General features: G+C 38.2%; 1 protein-coding gene across 1 annotated transcript in view; it reads left to right on the forward strand.

Annotated features, from left to right (window-relative positions):
• Positions 1-21,076, forward strand: part of LOC136864277 (uncharacterized) — a 459,021-nt gene that overhangs the window by 285,926 nt on the left and 152,019 nt on the right. Inside the window, exon 3 of the mRNA XM_067141051.2 lies at positions 3,549-3,791. Coding sequence (XP_066997152.2) covers positions 3,549-3,791 — 243 coding nt within the window. The remainder of the gene's footprint in view (positions 1-3,548; positions 3,792-21,076) is intronic.

Raw genomic sequence — 21,076 nt, forward strand, 5'->3', positions numbered from 1 at the left:
AGAAGCTTCACTGAAAATTAATTTATGAACAGGACCACTTGAGTGAATTTGAACGTCACACCGGTTCGTAGCAATCTGTGATGGAAGTTTGGTTATGGAGATATTCTGTAGTCAGTATGATATTTGCATAGGAACATCAGTAATAGAGCCCGTATTTGTTTACACAAGCAAATAGTAAAATATGTATACAAATTTGCATGAAAAATCTAAAAGAATATGCAGCATAATATTAAAAAGCAAATAACGAAAATCAAACGATTTGTTTTTCGTGAAATTTTACCTTATTATTGGCTGTTACAATATGATGTGGAAAGTTGTCCTGCCCTGTACGGACTGGATGTAGTTTAGTTTAGTTTAATTTTGTTTAGTTTGACAACTCGTGGGGTTTCCCTAGTTGCCCTCCTAAATCCTAACTGAGTAATACTATTTTACGACATGCATGTGTAGTACCCTGTTACACAGGCACACAGTAGTATGATGATGATGATTATTTTTATCGCCATCTTTTGCATCCTATTGATTGAAGGGATTGTTTTCAATTACTAGTAAAATAACCGATAAGATAAAGGTTACAATTATTAATTTAATATGACAGTTAGGAGTAAAATATATTTAAGTATTTAAAATAAAAAGCTCTGTCGCCCAAAATATGCATTATTTTATATGCGCTATCAAATACTGGTCAAATTGTCTGTGAAGGTATAACTTTAAAAGTATATCATTCCGCATGCCTTTAAAATGTAACATGCATACAAAACCGGGCTTCATTCATTAATGTTATAGAGTTGTGCAGAAATGTTCGAGTGTTATCTTAGGTGGAATTGAAACGAATGAAAGAAAGTTAAAAATCACTCATCAAATAAATCTTCTTTACTTTCCATGACGTTGCTCGATCACTTTGGAAAGTTTAAATTCAATTATTGTAGAAATGGCCTGCCTAGACGTGAACAAATTATGTAAGAGCTTTACGACAGTGTTGAACCACACGTTTGTTCACTGATTAAAGACATGTGAGAGCTGTCGTCTCAGTGAAATGACGCCTTTATATTTTAAGGATAAATATTCGGGAAATACTTCCAAACCGTAGGTTCACCGATTAAACTCTTTCCATACATTTTTGTAATGTTTATGCAACCATGTACAGCTTCTTCCTTCTATGACCAGAAGAGCCGTCCACATGAATACATTTAATTTTTGCTCATTCATATTCAAAATTCAACAGAAATATAGAAAAACGCTGACCGTACTGACCTCAATAGTACAATTGGTTATGTTCGCAGGCTATCCTGGCCGAGGTCGTTGGGATTTGAAGGTGTTTATCGTATCATTGGCTTCTGATGCGTGAAAGAGCTGTTGGGAGATAAACATAAGACGGCGTGACAGTGGTTAGTGAACGATAAATGAGAAGCTTATTTCCAGAACGTACCAAATCCAAAAGAAAAATTTTGCAGGATAGAGGAAGAACGCTCATAATGTAAAACATCGGTTGAAAATTCATTTTAGCACTTTTTCTTTGCTAGGGGCTTTACGTCGCACCGACACAGATAGGTCTTATGACGACGATGGGATAGGAAAGTCCTAGGAGTTGGAAGGAAGCGGCCGTGGCCTTAATTAAGGTACAACCCCAGCATTTGCCTGGTGTAAAAATGGGAAACACCGGGCGAGTTGGCCGTGCGCGTAGAGGCGCGCGGCTGTGAGCTTGCATCCGGGAGATAGTAGGTTCGAATCCCACTATCGGCAGCCCTGAAGATGGTTTTCCGTGGTTTCCCATTTTCACACCAGGCAAATGCCGGGGCTGTACCTTAATTAAGGCCACGGCCGCTTCCTTCCAACTCCTAGGCCTTTCCTATCCCATCGTCGCCATAAGACCTATCTGTGTCGGTGCGACGTAAAGCCCCTAGCAAAAAAAATGGGAAACCACGGAAAACCATCTTCAGGGCTGCCGATAGTGGGATTCGAACCTACTATCTCCCGGATGCAAGCTCACAGCCGCGCGCCTCTACGCGCACGGCCAACTCGCCCGGTATTTAGCACTTTTATTATGTTCATATAGTATACATGCATTATTATATACAAAGTATTTCTGTACACATACAGTATCCCATGTAGTACTCCAAGGCAGCACACATACAATATCCCATGTAGTACTCCAAGGCAGTACACATACAATATCCCATGTAGTACTCCAAGGCAGTACACATACAATATCCCATGTAGTACTCAAAGGCAGTACACATACAATATCCCATGTAGTACTCCAAGGCAGTACACATACAATATCCCATGTAGTACTCCAAGGCAGTACACATACAATATCCCATGTAGTACTCCAAGGCAGTACACATACAATATCCCATGTAGTACTCCAAGGCAGTACACATACAGTATCCCATGTAGTACTCCAAGGCAGCACACATACAGTATCCCATGTAGTACTCCAAGGCAGTACACATACAATATCCCATGTAGTACTCAAAGGCAGTACACATACAATATCCCATGTAGTACTCCAAGGCAGTACACATACAGTATCCCATGTAGTACTCCAAGGCAGTACAATACAATATCCCATGTAGTACTCCAAGGCAGTACACATACAATATCCCATGTAGTACTCAAAGGCAGTACACATACAATATCCCATGTAGTACTCCAAGGCAGTACACATACAGTATCCCATATAGTACTCCAAGGCAGCACACATACAGTATCCCATGTAGTACTCCAAGGCAGTACACATACAATATCCCATGTAGTACTCCAAGGCAGTACACATACAATATCCCATGTAGTACTCCAAGGCAGTACACATACAATATCCCATGTAGTACTCCAAGGCAGTACACATACAATATCCCATGTAGTACTCCAAGGCAGCACACAAACAATATCCCATGTAGTACTCCAAGGCAGTACACATACAATATCCCATGTAGTACTCCAAGGAAGTACACACAATACCTGATACGTTTGGATTTTAAGAAATATTCAAGGAAACAGGATGGATTTGGTGCTTTTTGGCATTGAAACTCTAAATATTTCCATTTGAAAGGTATTAATTTCATTGTAGTCATCAGAAAAAAGACAATATTTGAATAGACAATGACCACATTTAAGTTAATTACATTGAAAGAATAGATTAGTTGAATAATATTAAATTAAATCATCGAACATAAGAAAGTAAAGTGAACAAAGTGTTCTGTTGTTGCTGGTCACATGCCCTGAAAATAACTCCTCATGGACGGGGTGGATAAGTTATGTTTTGGCCAATTCACCCCGCGGGAGCTGATACATATTGACAAAAAACCTGATTTTCTATACTCTGTTTGACATGGACTTAGGCCGTTTTGGCAGTTTATCTTTCTTTCATATTATGGAGCTACCTAACAATGTATGTTTTCCATCATTATCTCAATTTTTTTCCATTTGGTGCCTTTTGGAAATAAGTATCTCAAATAAGTAACATTGTTGTTAGTAAATCAGTAAAAGACTTCGGTGTATTTCTCATGTAAGGAAAGTAATTATTTTTGAATTAATTATATTTACAGATATGCATATACTGGAACGCCAGTGGTTGTAACGGACGCCATGGTCAACTGGACAGCACAGCACGTGTTTACCTTTGATTTCTTCAAGGAGGTGTACGAACAGAGCGTGGAATATGGAAGTGTGATGCTGGGCTGCCAATTCTTCCCCTACGAAACCGAATTCATGGATCTAAGGGAAGCACTGAACATGAGTGAGGATCGTGCTCACCTGCGGGATGGCACAAAACCATGGTATATTGGATGGTAAGTATTTACAATACATTTGATACATACTCTAAACCATTAAATACGCAGTTCTGCATATATGTAAAAGAAAATTTATCAGCTTGATATACATTCCTGTAAACTAGTGATTCCCAAATTGGGGTTCGCAGACACTTTTAAGAAAAAGCAGAATATGCTGCCATTTTAGTAATTCTTTTATGTTCGGGATAAAATCGATGGAATGATAAAAAAGCTGAGGACGTGGAAATCTTCGATTAATTCACCTACATTACAGTATTGCAGTATTCGTTATTAAGTCATATTTTGTGCAACTTCCTGGAGTATTTTCAGGTGACAGAAGAAAGTGACATGTGAATAAATATCCATTTGCTAATGGCCCATCCACCAGCCACTCTCTTACGCTACGAGATGAAGATACTTTGGCAGAACTTTCAACTGGCATTCCATTAAAGTTACAATTTTCATAATTAAAACTAGCTAACTTGTAGTTATACCTGTACGTCATGACTGACTATTCCGCACTCTCAAGAAACGCATTGAATTTCTCGAATGTGTTTCCCACAACTTATCTGTGTGAAACCTCATTCTAGCACTTCGCGTATTTAAAATCAAAGCTTGTATATGAAGTTATGAAGTTGGAAGCTGAGAGTGACTTCATATTGAAATTTGAATCCAACATTGCAGAGCTAACTGTTCAAAAGCAGCTTCACTGTTCATATTTAAGTGTGATTGAAGTCGCTGATGTAACCGTTTATCCTTCCTATTTAAAAACAGTTGAATTAAAATAAAAGTTTGTAACACATTTACTGCTTGTTTTATTTCAAAACTCTGAGTGAGTCCGTGAAATTTTAATTTTCTTCAAGGGGCCACGGACTGAAAAGTTTGGGAACAACTATCGTAGACAGTTGAGTATTGTTATTTTCGCTTTTTAAGTTTTCAATGTTGTTCATTTACTTCTGCTCTGCAGAAAGCTAGGCCAGATGTCGCTAGTGTTTCATTAATGAACAATAACCTTTTTGAAGATTTTTCATGCTAGTTAGATGGTGTGAATGAAGAGAAGGAATGGAATCCTGTTCCCTCCCAGTCACGGATGACCATCATCTGGGGAGAGAGTACTCATTTATTGTAAACATAATTAATATATGCAGTTAGTTTTTACAATTAAAGATAACTCAATTGAGGAAAATATTACAAAATTATTTATATATACAGTATTTCTCATAAAGAGTACTTGGACGTACCTTTAATTAATCATTATATAAACGTAGCATTTGGGAAACTTTAACCACGTCATAGAGTCTAGACTTGATGATGATGCTTGTTGTTTAAAGGGGCCAACATCTAGGTCATTGGCCTATAGAGTCTAGGATACCTCGACATGAACATTCCTACTACTATCCACATACATCTTCTCATTTCTCATCCTCTTTAGATTTATTTTCTCACATTTCTCTTATAGTACTACATAATCTTGCTGTTCTCCCTAGTGTCTTCCATTCTCTGTTTGGTAACTTAACAAGAGTGTAAAGTTCAGGTTCATTTTCTATTTTACCTTTCTCCTTCTAATGTATATCTGTCTTGTTTCCTGACAGTCCTTTAGTAGGTGAGCCACTTCCATATATTTATTGCATACAATGCATCGATTTTCCTCTTTTTTGTCGTAGAGCTTATTCTTATTTACTCTCTTCAGCCACCAAATTATCCCTCTAATTTCCCTTTTTGTTAACATTTCAGTCCTTACTGCCATATTTTTACTTATTTTACGAAATTCAACGACTGTTCTGTAGCTATTACATTCTATCCTTATTACTTTTAAAAGGTTGATAGGAGTCACCGAGTCGGACTTAAATCTCCAGGGAAACCTCGGCCAATCATTGTCAAATTCACATCTTAATGAACAAGGCAGAAACTGTTTCGCAATAAGTGATAATTGAAAGGTACCCCTATAACTATTCGCGAGGATCTAACCTTCACCAGACTGTCAGCTTTTAAGGCTGACATTCTCCGCTTTAATCAGAGAAATTGTTGGAACTCGAGTGGAGATATTATTATTAAGTAACCAGGTGGCAGTGAAGTTAGAATAAACCGGCTAAGTGACATTCCTAAGGACAGTGGTAGCAGCTAAAGGTAACAATTCATGGAAATGAGTGCATCTAACTGAGTGTTTTTATTCCCAGATTAGTCCATATTGTCCCCGTTTCGATCATCAAGGTAATTTGCCCCAGACTAGTCAGCCACTCCCAGGCGTGCTCAGTTCGAACTATGAAAAATAATACCTTAAAATATATACACCCTGGATTTTAGTGGGGAACATGTAACTAAAATGGACACGGTGAGGTCAACTAAAAGCTATAAATAAAACAAGGCGAAGCATGACGTCAGTTTAGAGGAACAATACGTTTATTAAATATAAACAAGAAAATAAAAACATATAACAAAAATTATCAAAGTGATCAAAAATTACATGACTCTGATCATTCTCTCAGCTTAATAGAGTCCATCTTGAAAATCAAAAATGAATACAAATTTACAAGAGTATGCCGACACGCATACTTAACATAGCAAGGGATATTCTGGAATTTTATTACTTTACCACTTTGGCTAGCGTGTTCGCACCACGCTCCTGGCTTCGTTTTTGTTAATTCTTACGACTGTAGATGAGTATTGCACCCATAAGCGAATTTACGTAATTAATTTATGAATTAAAAGTTGAATATTTCGCATATTGGAATACTACAGTATGCTGTGAAAGCTAGCAGTCACAAAGCAACATTCTGGCGCCAGTCAGTCGGCAAGGAAATCCTCGAAACTCTTCTTAGAGCACGAACAACTTGTAGACCGGCCCTGAGTGCTGCATCCAATAAATTTTATGGTACCGCCTAGGAGGGGCAACTTTCTACTTGGTTCTCACGAGAAAATCACGCGTTGAGGCCTGACCTACTTAGAGGGACAAAGAGACAACCATAACACCCACCAACCCTTGGGAGAAAATGGAAGCATCCATGCTGCGGAGAGCGCGAAAGTCTCAGCCAATCACAAAATTCCAAATTTGAATGTCCTGTCATAGCGGGAATCTACAGTCAGTATTTCGCTATTTGGAGCCCGGAGTAGTTGTGAAAAACAGTGTCCTGACTTCCTAATAATATTTGAAAATTTATCGGTGCGAAGGTGTGGTTAATTAGTGACTAATTGAGAAAAATTTAACTTCACACGGAAGAGTAGTATCGCCCAGGAATTGAACTGTCATGGCGGGAAGAAGCCATTCGCTGGAAGAAAATAACGCCGGTGACGCACGCCGTCGTGTGGATTACCCTGTGATCGTTTCCCACGGCGCAATATAACAAGTAAGTCAAACCGAAATTAGGAAGATTTTGTACATAATTTTTGAAGCTTTAACCTACGGATGTATGATAAAGCGCTCTCAAGTGCTAGATTACTACGCCACATCCCTTCCACAGAACTATTTTCGAGGTGGGGGGAGAACTGATTACAAAACCAGCGACCAGAGTGGTGATTCTTCAGTGTGTCAGTGTGGGTTAGTTGATTCAGAGTGTGTTTAGAGTGTGTCAGCTAATTCAGTTAGTCAGCTTTCAAATTCAGTCTTGTGTGAACTATACTTTTATGAATTCTGAGTCGGGTAGGAACCCGATCAGAGACACTTGTTGGCTTGCGAGTGAGCCATGTATTTTATTTGGGAGAGTAATATTTCAGGAGAAATGAACACTTCAACAAACTTTTACTTTACTTTGAGCTTATGCAGAGATAACAGGCAATAGCTACACTTTCAATACTTGCCTTAAATGAACTCACATTACGAACCGAGAGGGATAATGGAACATGTTGCGACGTAACTGCATAAAACCTTTCTAATCCACGTGTAGTTTGACATTTGTTGGAAAGCTATTTTCTTCTTTTATTTTTGGGAGGACGATCAGTATAAATTTCCCCACATCATTGGAAACTGCACTTTTAGCTTGCTTTTACCACTTACAATAAACTGTTATGGCAAGCGAGATGTTGCGGGGAGAAACTAGTTAAAGCAGACAGGGAGCAGAATGACATTTCATTAATGGAAGGCCGCGATGTTAAAGACCTTGAGCAAACTGTTATGTTCCGAAGAGGTGAACAACCGGTAAGCTGTATGTAAACAAACTGAGGGGTGTGGAGACCAGCAGGAGGCGTCAGGCAGGTAGCGGAGAGAAAACTTTCGACTTCACGTCAGATGTTATGCAGTGCTGTTGTATCATCTTTACTGAAGTGCTAGAAAATGCGAGTGTTTATGTAAATGTGAACGTGTGTAACGCCATGATAAAAATGTATCAAGTATGCGTGTGTGAAAATTTGGAATACTACATCAGCTTCAAGATGGAATTCTAATTCATCATGACGGAGCCCGGAGGGTGATCCAACCTACCTCCAGCACCCAGGTATGAGCAACAACAAAAATAATGTGTAAATAGAATATGTATGACTGTGAAATAATCGATGATCAAATGTAGCTTAGACTGTTAGATAGGATTGTAAATAATTCACATAATAATAATATAATAATAATAATAATAATAATAATAATTTTGCACTTTTAGCTAGGGTTATTTTGCGCATTTCCTTTACGTAGATGTGTTTGCGGATTATTGTGGATCGTTTTGTAGTAAATCACTTTGACAGTTTAGGATGCTATATTATTAGATTTCAATGAGTGTAATGCCGATTTTTATAATAATAATAATAATAATAATAATAATCGTGTTGTTATAACGTTAGTTTTGAGCGATATTTCTGTTGGAGTTATAATTTTGTAGATGCCGCCTTGTTGATTTTTAATGCTTTTTCCTACTTGCGCTTTCAGCTTGTTTTATGTTGTGGAATCATCATTCAGATGACCGTTTCCGGTAGTCCTTATACCGTGTATTTTTGCGACGATTTTGGTGGACGCGAGTACTTATTTCTGTGTGTAGTTGCGGTTACACATTTTTCAATAGCCGTGTTTTTGAGAGGCAATCTCGTCATTTTAGTAAACAGTTAGTGACAGGAGGCCATTGATGAGTCAGCTCTGATATTTTGTAACATGTGAAGCAGAGAATGATCTAGAGATCGAGCTAAGTGAATTATATCCCTGATGATCTGCGTTGATAATGGAAATGTGATATTTGGACCATGTCATGAACTGTCGTAAGAAATAGAGATGTGCACGACAGATATTTCGCCCGCCGGATACGAGCGAGGCCGTATTATGAGGTACAACGTCGAGAATAATGATGAGTAAATAGAATTGAGAGATGAATAATTTAACCAAGAGTGTTAAATACGTAACGACATGGGTTATGATTGTAGGCAGAAGCCTGCATTTTGTTTCAAATAATTCCAGGGAAGGTAGATGCTCAGCAAATATGTTAGTTAGCGCGAGGTATATGTGAGCAGAGCGACGAATCAATGTGCATTTTGACAGTCATGTAGAATCATGGATGACATGGAATAGCAGTAATTATTGTCCATAAAGGTTAAATAGTGTCATGGCCAGACATTTGTCGTCTGAGGTTAGGGATTGCCGTCAAAATTCACAATATTTTGCTACTCGTAGCGGGGTAAAATTTTCTGTAGACTCCGACTTTTGCGCATTTCATTCTTATTAATTTCAGCAGGCAGCGATGTTGGGATCTAGATTTGTTTATTTATTATTCTTTCTTTGTGTACCTTTTATTACCGTTTATTTGTAGGATGTGATCGTACGTGTATTATTTGCATTTGATTTGATGTAAATAGATAGGTGTAGCTAGGCTAGCTTTGATTGCTGTATTTTCTTTTGTTGGAGCAGTGTTTCTCCATTAACAGATTTAATTATGTAAATAAGATTTCATGTGTTAGGATAAGAGATCATCGATTAGTTCATAGTAGTAGTGGTATGCTCATACCAGACATGCAGTAATTACCAAACCTTTAAAATCCACTACATTTTAATTAGGAAATGAAGCGATCTTTAATAAACCAGTTGTATAATAATTGCCGCAATGAATGAGGTAAATAAGATGGGGTCTGCCTCCATCTAGTGGTGGTACCACAAATTATGAGTTCGTAATGAAATGCAGTCAGCGGCAAATTAAGTAAAATTTTAATGTACAAGGATCGCTTTCATTTGAAATGTAAACATGAGGCACTTGGCCTAATCATTATTTATATTTTAAAGAGGTCCAGGCTATCATAGTCATACAGGTGAAGTTTAAATAATTAAATGAGTGGTTGTAACACTCAGGTTCATGTTTCAATAGTTTCTTTTTCAACCATGAGTAGTTTGAATGTGACAATGGTTATGAGGTAAATGAAGTACGATGTTCATGGCTGTTTTCTTTGAATTATTCCTTATTTGTTACACATGGTTAGTGCAGTCCAGGATTATTTTAAAGTTGGGTGTTTCCCAACTAAGTCACATGTGTTAAATATTTGGTAATCACCTCTGAGTCAGTGTTGATTTGATGACGTAATTAATTAATTAATTAATTAACTACACTAATCTATTTTGAGAGACATTTTTTCTATGTAATACAATTCAGTACTTCAAATGAGGTGGTATTTCTGACCAGAGTTTTGAATTTATTCACGTCATCGTCTTGAAGACAGTGTCAACATAATCTGGAATATATTTAATTTGATTGACCTTCAGTCAGTTTTATTAGGCAGAGAATTGAGTTATTGTAAGGCAGATCTTTAATTTTCTTAGTCTCATTTCATTTCACTTTGCTTATTTTCTTTTTTTTTCACCAGTTTATTTTCAATTTTTGGCACTTTGCACTTTGTTCAATAAATCAGTTTGTTATTTAAATTTTAATTCAGTCTTTGGGTACCGTCATTTATAGTTAGTTTACCCCATCTTTTCATTTCCTCATTCGCTGATCGACGTGTGGCCTATCTTCGGGGATACCGGACGCACCGCGACTGAGGAAGAAGAGTCTACATGCAGCGGTGAGTATCATTTAAATGTCATTTATTACAGGAGCAGCCGGCGCACAGAAGAAGGGAGAAGTTCACCGCAGTTGTTGCCTTGAAAAGGGCACAGTATATTTCCCCGTTTCTGCACACTTGACATTGCAGTGGGGGTCCCTCACCTTAAGAAAAGCCGTGTCTTAATGCGAGTAGGAGAGACAATGATTAATCTAACTGTACAATATAAAACTACGCTGAGTGGTAAAACATTCTACTAATATATACACCTCAATCATCATGAGTGAGCTCATGAGCACAACGAAACACTGTGGATCAAAACCACACACAACAAAATCACATAAATGGCAAATATACACAAGAACAAAAATATTATGTAATATTTTCCAGGCCTCACCAAGAAAAGCATGCTGCAATTACGCAACTCTCACTCACAGTCTCGATGAAAATTATAAGGAAATAAATGGATTACATGACACAAAACCAATCAACTGGTGGACTTTACAACGGCACACATAAATCAACGTGGATTCCTGAAATAAATTACATGACACAAATTCATGAAAATAACAGTGTAGGCTTTAACTTTCAACACATAACTCAACGATGGTCTCTGAAAAAGATTACATGACACAAATATCCCTGAGCGCGGTTATATCATAAAAGAAAACGAAAACTAAACGTCGCGATATAAAAACTTCGTCTACTGCATCAACCGTCGTGACATGGACAAAAACAAATAAAACAGGCCGCTAAAATAAAACACTCCTCGGTAGACACACACATCATCCTCGCCAACCACACGGCGGAATGACTCAAAACAAATATTCAGTCTCCCAGAATAATGCAGCAAATATCAAAAACATACCGGGTCCAACCCTTTACACACGCTGCTCACAAGTCTACCCGAGGCAAGTTACACAAACATGAAAATGCAGGCCTTTCATATGAGGAACGCGTCCTCTTGCTCAGTTATCAAAGAATATAATCATTTGTCCGAAAGTTGCCAAACATGAATACAAATATAAATGACGTCGTCTAACATTCGCGGATGAAAAGAAACAACATCGCGCTGGTCACGAACAAAGCACTCACGCTCGTACAGTTAAACTTGAATAATAAAGTGGCCAACTCTATAATAATACAATAACTTGAAACTTAGAAATTACCACATAGACAATAGATCATGTATGAAAATCAGAAAGTTACTGAAATATATCAGCCTTACACCTCGAGAAAACCGCATTAATACTAATAATAATAATATTTAAAGGAAACTGATTCCAATATTCGGAACTAGGAATACGAAACTGTGTTCGATGAACTCGTGAATCAATCACTAATTCATACTCATCGTTATATTCATATAATCATGAAGATGATGCTACCAAAATTCGCGGATCCAAACTCCACCATCTCACACATTCCCATTCACACTTCATGCAATAAATCCTAGAAAACGTGACGGCATGTTTTCGTACTCTTTGAACTCCCATTAACAATCTAATCTAGTCCTTCCTGACTTTAATTTAAATCCTTTTCACATTTACTTTTAAGCCCTGAGACTTACAGTGCGTCTCAAGCATCAAAGCAAAATCAAACAAAAACATGAGGCTAAAGCAAGAAACTGACGTAATAAAAAAGGTATGACGCTAACCACTCAGCTATAAAATCTGAATGAAAAAGGAAAACAAGCTGTGACCTCATGCAGCCGGTCCACATGTACTTTACAAACATTTATATTTACAAGCTTCCTAACATTTACTATACTAGGACGTACTCCTTGCAAACAACATTAAAACCTACTGAAATTAAATAACGAAACTAACCTATCCCCCTTGCTACATTAAAACACGTGCACACGCACATAATTACATTGCAGATCTAGTACTCATCTATTTGTTGGATCAGCCACCTGCCTCCGGACAGCCAGTCCCCATCCTTTCAGCCAGCCATATTGAATGTGATTCCGTCAAAATTGAACTGGGTCAGTCCTTGGTTCTTCATCCTGGCGTAGAAATGTGGTCTCATCGTCTTCGCTGCTTCTGCTGCTTAGGAGGTTGACTAGAGCATCCGCTCATTCACGATATTGAAATAAATGGGTCAAGATAACCTGCCAGTTACTATTATACTACTGCCGGGGTAATTTCCACTGACCGTGAGAAACTAGTTCCCATTCAATCGCGGGACATCTCTGCTTATCTAACCCCGTAACTAGGTCAAATATTTCCCACTCGCTCCATATTTCATCTCTGTTATGTCACAGCACTAACATATGCAACTGTACATAAATGCAGGACTAGAAATTTTAATGTTCGTATCCTCGAAATAACTACTTAAACAGGCAGGCTACTATGCATGTGTATAATCATCGGAAACTGTTCTTTCCGTCTGCAAATCGAACTATAACTGCAAATCTCCCAAAGTTACATCTTGTGAATAGTTAAATGCAGTCTGAGCGTCTTAAACAAAAGTTACAAGTCCCCACACGATCAAGACATATAAGTCCTGACTCAGCACTCACGTAAATATACTTCTTCTTCTTAAGATGTTACCTTCTCAGACTCCTGCCGAATAATAAGGGTGGCTAGCCCATGCGCTAGTCCCTTTTATTAATTCATCCTCATAGACGCCATCGTATGCTCGTTCAGGTCCATCTCTGACTTTAACCAATGCCTAGCCATATTGACAGTGACGCAACCATATAATTGGTTCAAAACATCGCGTACATGATGCTTACTTCAAACATGTATCGTATAATTTTCCTAGCCTCTCGCGGGGCTTCCGAAATATTTTCCGTTGGTCCGGGCCGTTGGAATGACATTATTTCCTTGTTTAAATTTGGTGCGCCAGGTAGAAATTCCTCCTAAACATAGCTTGCGAACAAATAGACCTCGGCTCCAAGTTTCCTGTTGAAATTGCGAAATGTACTGTGAATGTAGATGATCCCTGCAAGTTACCAAGATTCAATAAAATAAAATATTCTCTGTGCTCTCAAATAAATGAATGCTTAATTAAATGAGCACATCAATAAGGCCTCAATATATATTTTATTTCTCTAAAGAACGTTACATTTTAACTTAGAATATTTTAGTTAATTATAATGTATTCTCGTTTAAGTTAACATTTCTTAACTTGGCAACTATATTATCTATATATTTAAATTAAATAGTTGCATTTGCTTTCTTATTTTTAATGATTAATTAATTATGCATTACAACTTTTATTTTTAAATAATTTTAATTTGTACTTTATTAACTTACACACGACACCCCTAATTTAGCCGTACTTAAATAGATAATTAGATAGATAGATAGAAAGATATATAATAAATAGATAATTTTAGGCACAGGTGATTCGTTACCTGCATCGTTCTGCTTCAGTGAACATTAAATTCGTCCTAGCTACCCTCATTATTCCAAGCTGGGAATAGTTGCGATACGAGTGATAAAATCAGGGCCAGGATTCTTTCATAATTACATATTCCATTCCTTTACTTATAGACAACTGAAAACGAATAATGTTGGCGAATAGTTGTTCTGATATTGTCATACCTGTGTTTCCTTTTACATATTTTTGTACAGTCTCCGTATTATTAGATATTTTTACATATTACGTGAAGAATTTAACATTTTCTACATATCTAGGTAATCATTAAAAGTTAAAAATTGTGTCAGCTGGCTTAATTTTCAGACTATAGTAAATGAATTGGCCAATTTCATGTCATATAGAATATATTTCAATTGCTAGAGTTGGCTTTAAAATTCCTTTAAAATTGGAATTTCTAACCCTTTTTCTGTGAAATACAGTAGGTCCGAGTATCTCGACTGCGTAAAACAGCACTAATCTGGGATGGCTAGGTGCCATTCATTGGGCAGAGTTTCTAACAAACTCCATGCAGTCTTGAAACAAAATCCAGGAAACCCCCGAAGGATATTTCACACAGGTAGGTTTATCTTTTAAAAGGCGCACCGGTGACTTCCTGCGATGCTCAACGGTCCTTCTCAGCTTACAAGAGAATTTTATCGGATCACCGCCAAAACATCACAGTCGGAAACATGGAGCAGTACTTCGTGACACACTGAGCAAAATGATAAAAATTTTACCGTATTATTTGTGTTACCCAATAGGGGTTTAGGTTGTTTGTTGTTCTTAGTAATCCGATTGGTAATTAATAATTCGAATCTATTGCCAGCACAATTGGTATGTAGTGCTCTTAGTAATCCGATCCTTTTCGACACGGTCAGGAGGATACTCTTGGACCTATCCAACTTAATTACATCACCTTTCATTTTACTTAGCAACCTCTGGATACATGTTACAGCCATATATCGGATACAATGTTTATAATTCAAATCATCAAGAGTAATTTTATGAATATTCAAGAAGACAAATCTCGGTAGAACTGAACACTGGAACCTCCATAACAAGCTGGACATACATGCAGTGATCAAATGTGATAAGGAGTGTGCTTTTCATGACAACCGTTCATGTGGGACTTATTCAAATAAGTTAACAAAATTTGACAAGCTTTTATCGTATAACATATAGTAATTTAAAGTGTTTTTAAGCTCTGTGTATGTAGTATTTTAACATGTTTTTATGTTTATGGATGTGTTTTTCCTAGGTTTTAAATGTTTTGTATAATTTTATTAACTTGCCGATTTTTAATTACATGGCTGAAGATGACCCTAAGCAAGGTTCGAAACCGATCCCATACATATGAAATGGTGTAATTTTTAGTTATTCCATTACATTTTGCATGGAAATGTGGATAATTCCTCTCCTATTCTCCTGATTACAGTGTCAGTACGGATCAAATATGAAGTTTCTTACTTACAATAGTACCATTTATTTGTTTCATTTTCAGGGCATGAGAGCAACAGGAAATTAGCTACAACAATACATTGTGTAATATAGTCCGCGGTTTACAATCCATAAAAATCTTAAATATTTGAAGTATTTTCATTATGCATTTAATTTTATTATTTAATACTGTCAAAATGAGAAAACAGTAGACGATATAAATTACCTAAAGCAACGACGATGACTTTGTCATAAAATACGGGGGTGATTTTATTGTCTTATTTCATAACCATAAGTCATAATTAGAGGAATATACGAACATTTCTGCAAATTTAGTGCGTTAATACTACTACATATTTTATGAATATGACATGTTGAATTGCATATTTTGTGAATATTACATAATTCACTGATATTTACTACGTGTTTATGTACACATTTCGCACTTTGATATTGCATAAAAATCCGGGCCCTAAACAAAATAAATTCCTCTGACGTCACTAATCGATTTCAAGAGCCCCACTAATGTCGCCTCTTCGTCCTCTCGCTGCCACCCTCTAACACCAAACCCTGACCAAAATATCACTAAGAATTTCGTTCGCAACATCCCAGAGCCCTACACATCTGGCATATAAACACGGACAAAGTTTATTAGCAGCCAACAGAATGGAGGATCTTACAGAAATATTTATCCCAATTATTTTCTTCCATGTGAGTCATGGTTAACGGATAAGAGCCCATCTTTCTTGTGTCATCTTGAAAGCTACACACTTATGAGAAATGACCGTACTCACGAGCGCGGTGGAGGGGTTTGTGGCTATTTCTTAACCAGCCTCAAACCCAAGTTGTTAGGTCATTCACCTGGCAGGTACGAGATAAAACCTGAATATATGTTTGCTGAAATGACAGCAAACGGGATTAAAGCCCTTGTAGTAGTAGTTTACAAACTTCCGAACACAGGCTACTTAGAAGATTTTGAAGCTAACTTAATTAGACCACTGCCAGACTACCCTCACTCAATAATTATGGGAGACTTTAATACGGACTTAATTGACGCAACCTCTTCACAAACCACACGACTCAAAGCATTGTCTCAAGCAGATAACATGGCCATCTTGCTTCTCTCTCCAACACATCACATGTCTCATTCGCACACACTCTTAAATATTGTAGTTACCAGCAATATAGGCAGAGTTTTCAATGTTGTTCAGACCTCTGTACCTGACATGATGCAATATACATCTCGTACAACCTGCGGCCATCGAAACCCTCTCAGATGATTATTACCTACCGACCATTGAAAAATGTAAATAAGGAGAGACTCATCAACGATACAGACAAAATACACTGGTAAGACATAACGAACTATGGCAATCTGGACGACAAAGTCACCTTCTTTAATATCAAAATAACGGAAATATATGAAAAGACTACCCCAAAACGGAGAGCCAGGATATCCAAAGGACCCTCCCCATGATTAAATATCAAAATTAGACAACTGTTTAAACAAAGAGACTGCGCCAAAAGAACAATATAAAAGGACCCTACTGTACAACATTTTGAAGAGTATAGCAAAATGCGAAACAATACACTACAACAAATACGAAATATCAAACTGCAACATGCTTACAATTGAATTACGCCTAACTGAGAGCAGCGACGACATTGTGGAAATCTATGAATAACCTTGGACTTACGAAGAGCAAGAACAGAAATGAAGTTACAGTGCCTCTCGAGACTCTGAACGTGTATCTTTCTGCTCATTCTCCCGATTACGACCTGACGACAAGCAGAGGCTCATGAACCATTACGATAAACACCCCACTGCTGACAGAGAGAATTTCTATTTCAGTCACCTGATGCCGCTTCAAGCCCGAAATGCGGTCCTCAGAACAAACACGAAAGCGGAAGGACGTGATTACGTTGGAAGTGACATGGCCAAACTCATTCTTGATTTCATATTACCAACCTTAAATAATCAATTTCCCTCCTTTATACTCCACATACCCATCTCTTTGCAAGAAGGTTATTGTGCTACCTATTCCGAAAATTCAAACGCCTTCGGACGAGGGATATTATCGTCCAATCTGTATTTTATCAGCTTTACCTAAAATCTTAAAATATATAGTCCATACACAAATGTCTGAGAATCTTGAAACCCATAATCTTCTTAATCTTTTCCAGTCCTTTTCCGACAAGGACATAGTACAACTACAACATTACTTAATGTGACTGAGGACGTTCTACAAGCAATAGACACAGGACGATTCTCAGTCTGGTTCTACTTTTGACAGCGTAGACATTGACATTTTACTTGTAAAACTGAAGGCTCTCAGAGTACGATTGGTAGGATGAATTCCAATCCTCACGGGCGTCGACAGTGTGTGAAACGTAGAAAAGAACTCGTTCCCCGTGGCGACAAGTGAACAGATGAGTTCCTCAAGGCTCTATACTCGCACCTCTTCTTTTCGCACTCTTTATGAACGATATTTTATTGAATTTAAGACACTGCAAATACCATATGTACGCTGAAGACCTTCAACTCTACATAGACTCCACAGTAGGAGAACTTCATGAAAATATAGACATATTAAACATAGACCTACAGGATGTTAGTGACTGGTCTGCTGCTCACGGCCTGAAATTAAACCCTGAAAAGTCACAACTAATCATTCTTGGTCATCAAAATCAAATGACAACTATACGTAAACGTCCGTTGCCCCGAGTAATCCTTCAAGACATTTTCTGTTGAAGCACAAGTTAAGAATGTCTTCGTTATCATGGACGAAGGCATGACTTGGTGTGTACATGTCACATATATCTGCCGGAATGTTTCCTTACTTCTGCATTCTTCATATAAATACAAACATATGTTTCCAATTAAACTTAAAAAGAAACTAAATGAAGCTCTTGCAATACCACATTTTGATTATTGTGATGTCTTCAATAATGTTAGGCCAGAATTGTCCCTACGGCTGCAGCGCGCTCAGAATGCATGTGTGAGTTATGTAGGTAATTTAAGAAAATATGACTATGTGTCGACATCTTTCCTAGAATTGGAGTGGTCGCGACTCCATGTTCGTCGGAACCATCATACTTTGTTTCTTCTCCACTGACTTCTTACTACATCTTCCCCATCTTACCTTTCTTCGCGTTTCCATTAATTTTCGAATGTTCATAGCAGAGACATAACGGCCTAGAGATCAAACTGTCACGTACGTAGTATAACTACGTTGTTTCACACACAATCCAGTGAACAAGATGATGAGTAAGTTTTTGAGACACATAGGTGGCAAGATATAGTTATTGAATCGTAGTAGCGGTTGACGAAGTGGATATATGCATAATCACCGGCAAAGAGAAAATTCAAATCTAATTCATTTCTTAAGACCATATGAACAATATTTTGAGACAGGTAATTGTCAACCACTGAATTCTTGTCTTCATGCTCTACAATCACCAATGGCAACCGCTATTAATTTCAAAGATTCTGTGTATGACAATCCAGAACATAACACGTGGTTTGCTTATTCGTGATGTGATATTTCCTCGTGAAAATGCCCAATGAAATCTACTGCAGTAGGTAAGACCTCATCACAATTAATTCCCTGGAAAGACACTAAGCAAACTCTCTCCTTACAGATCAGTGAAAATACACAAGTAAATGTCATGTGTTCTGAATTTGGAGATGCCCTCAAGAGCTGACATTTCCTCCGTGGGGACGATGTCAAAAGAGCAGTGAACAAGTAGTTTTCGTCGCTGGCGACATCACATTACGAAAAAAATTTCAGAAGCTGGCGCCTTCTTATCAAATTATGACTAATCCTGTTTACTATTGATTTATACGTCCCAATAACTACTTTTACGGTTTTTGGAGACACCATAGTCCCGGAAATATTGTCCCGCAGGTTCTCTTTTACTTGCCGGTAAATCGTATTGACAAGAGGCTGGCAAATTTCAGCACCATCAAATTCCACCGAACTAACTCGAAATCGAACCCGCCACCTTGGGCTGAGAAAGCCAGTTCTCTACCATCTGGCCCATGTTAAAACTACGTAGACCGGGCGAGTTGGCCGTGCGGTTAGGGGCGTGCAGCTGTGCGCTCGCATCCGGGAGATAGTGGGTTCGAACCCCACTGTCGTCAGCCCTGAAGATCGTTTTCCGTGGTTTCCCATTTTAACACCAGGCAAATGCTGGGGATGTACCTTAATTAAGGCCACGGCCGATTCCTTCCCATTCCTAGGCCTTTCCTGTCCCATCGACGCCATAAGACCTAACTGTGTCGGTGGGGCGTAAAGCAAATAGCAAAAAAATCTACGTAGAAATGATATGGAATATATGCAGAATAAAACTTTTTTAATACTGAGTGAAGGTAAATCCTGCACAGAAACGCGAGTATTAAGAGATTTTGGCGACAGGAGTGAAATGTCACACGTCGCGTGTCTGTAGTTTGCACCGTCCTCGAGGAAATAGTGCTTATATGTACTGTGACTTTACAACACAATGGCTCTCTCTCTCTCTCTCTCTCTCTCTCTCTCTCTCTCTCTCTCTCTCTCTCTGTGTGTGTGTGTGCGTGTGTGTGTGTGTGTTTACTGTTGGTACTCGTGCGAGAGCTGTATGCTTTGCCCTGCAATTGTACGCCCAGGGTCAAATGTCCGTTGTAAACAGTTGTTACATCAACCATCTTACTCCCCGCTTAGCAGAGGAATGATATTGCACAATGAATATGTGACCTAATGTACACAACTCTCTGAACGGAACGTGATATCCGGGAGGAATTTTCATACGTGACATGAAATGTTGTTGTCGATTATAGGGTTTTAATTAACACTGCACCCCTTTGCAGAACATTCAATCCCACAGTGTTCACACTGGGACATTCTAGGAGGTACTGTTAAAAAATCGCTTACCATTATGTCAGAGAAGGTTCCAGATGGACTCGTACTGCACTTCTTTTGTGGCATTTATTACACTTACTAGTATGTGAGCCTGTCCTCCACAGCCGAAACTACTATGCGAAAAGTAATTTAAAATTTGAAATGAATATGTTAATGTATCTTATGAAACCCTTACACAGGATTGACAGTTACGATCACTGCAGTAGATGATAATATTGCTACTAGCAACAAAAGTGATAATCTCACCTCATTGAATGAGATACATTTTATCGAGAAAGAACCAAGCATGTGGAATTACATCTTCCTCGAATATTACCTCTACCATGGAAATACCTACAACGAAACATCAACTATCAAACTCTCTTAGATGTCAGTTCAGAAACTCAGTTCCAAGAGTCCTACCACTACTGAAATGTTTTCATTCCTCCCCTGAAGGGGGAGGCGGGCCTCTTAGACGGTGACGCCGTCTCTCAGGCCGGGAGATTTGTTACGGTGAAGGAGATGCTCGGAGAAGGTGAGGGGATTGACGGCCGTGGCCTATACTAGGAACTGTCCCGGCATTCGCCTTAGTGCAGGAGAATGGTTTACCACGGAAAACCATTCTCAGGATAGCCAACTGTTGGGGCCAGCCGTGAGGTCCAGCCCTGTCCCGTCTCCCGAATG

The sequence above is a fragment of the Anabrus simplex genome, chromosome 2 (assembly GCF_040414725.1).
Source record: "Anabrus simplex isolate iqAnaSimp1 chromosome 2, ASM4041472v1, whole genome shotgun sequence".
NCBI classification, from domain to species: Eukaryota; Metazoa; Arthropoda; class Insecta; order Orthoptera; family Tettigoniidae; genus Anabrus; species Anabrus simplex.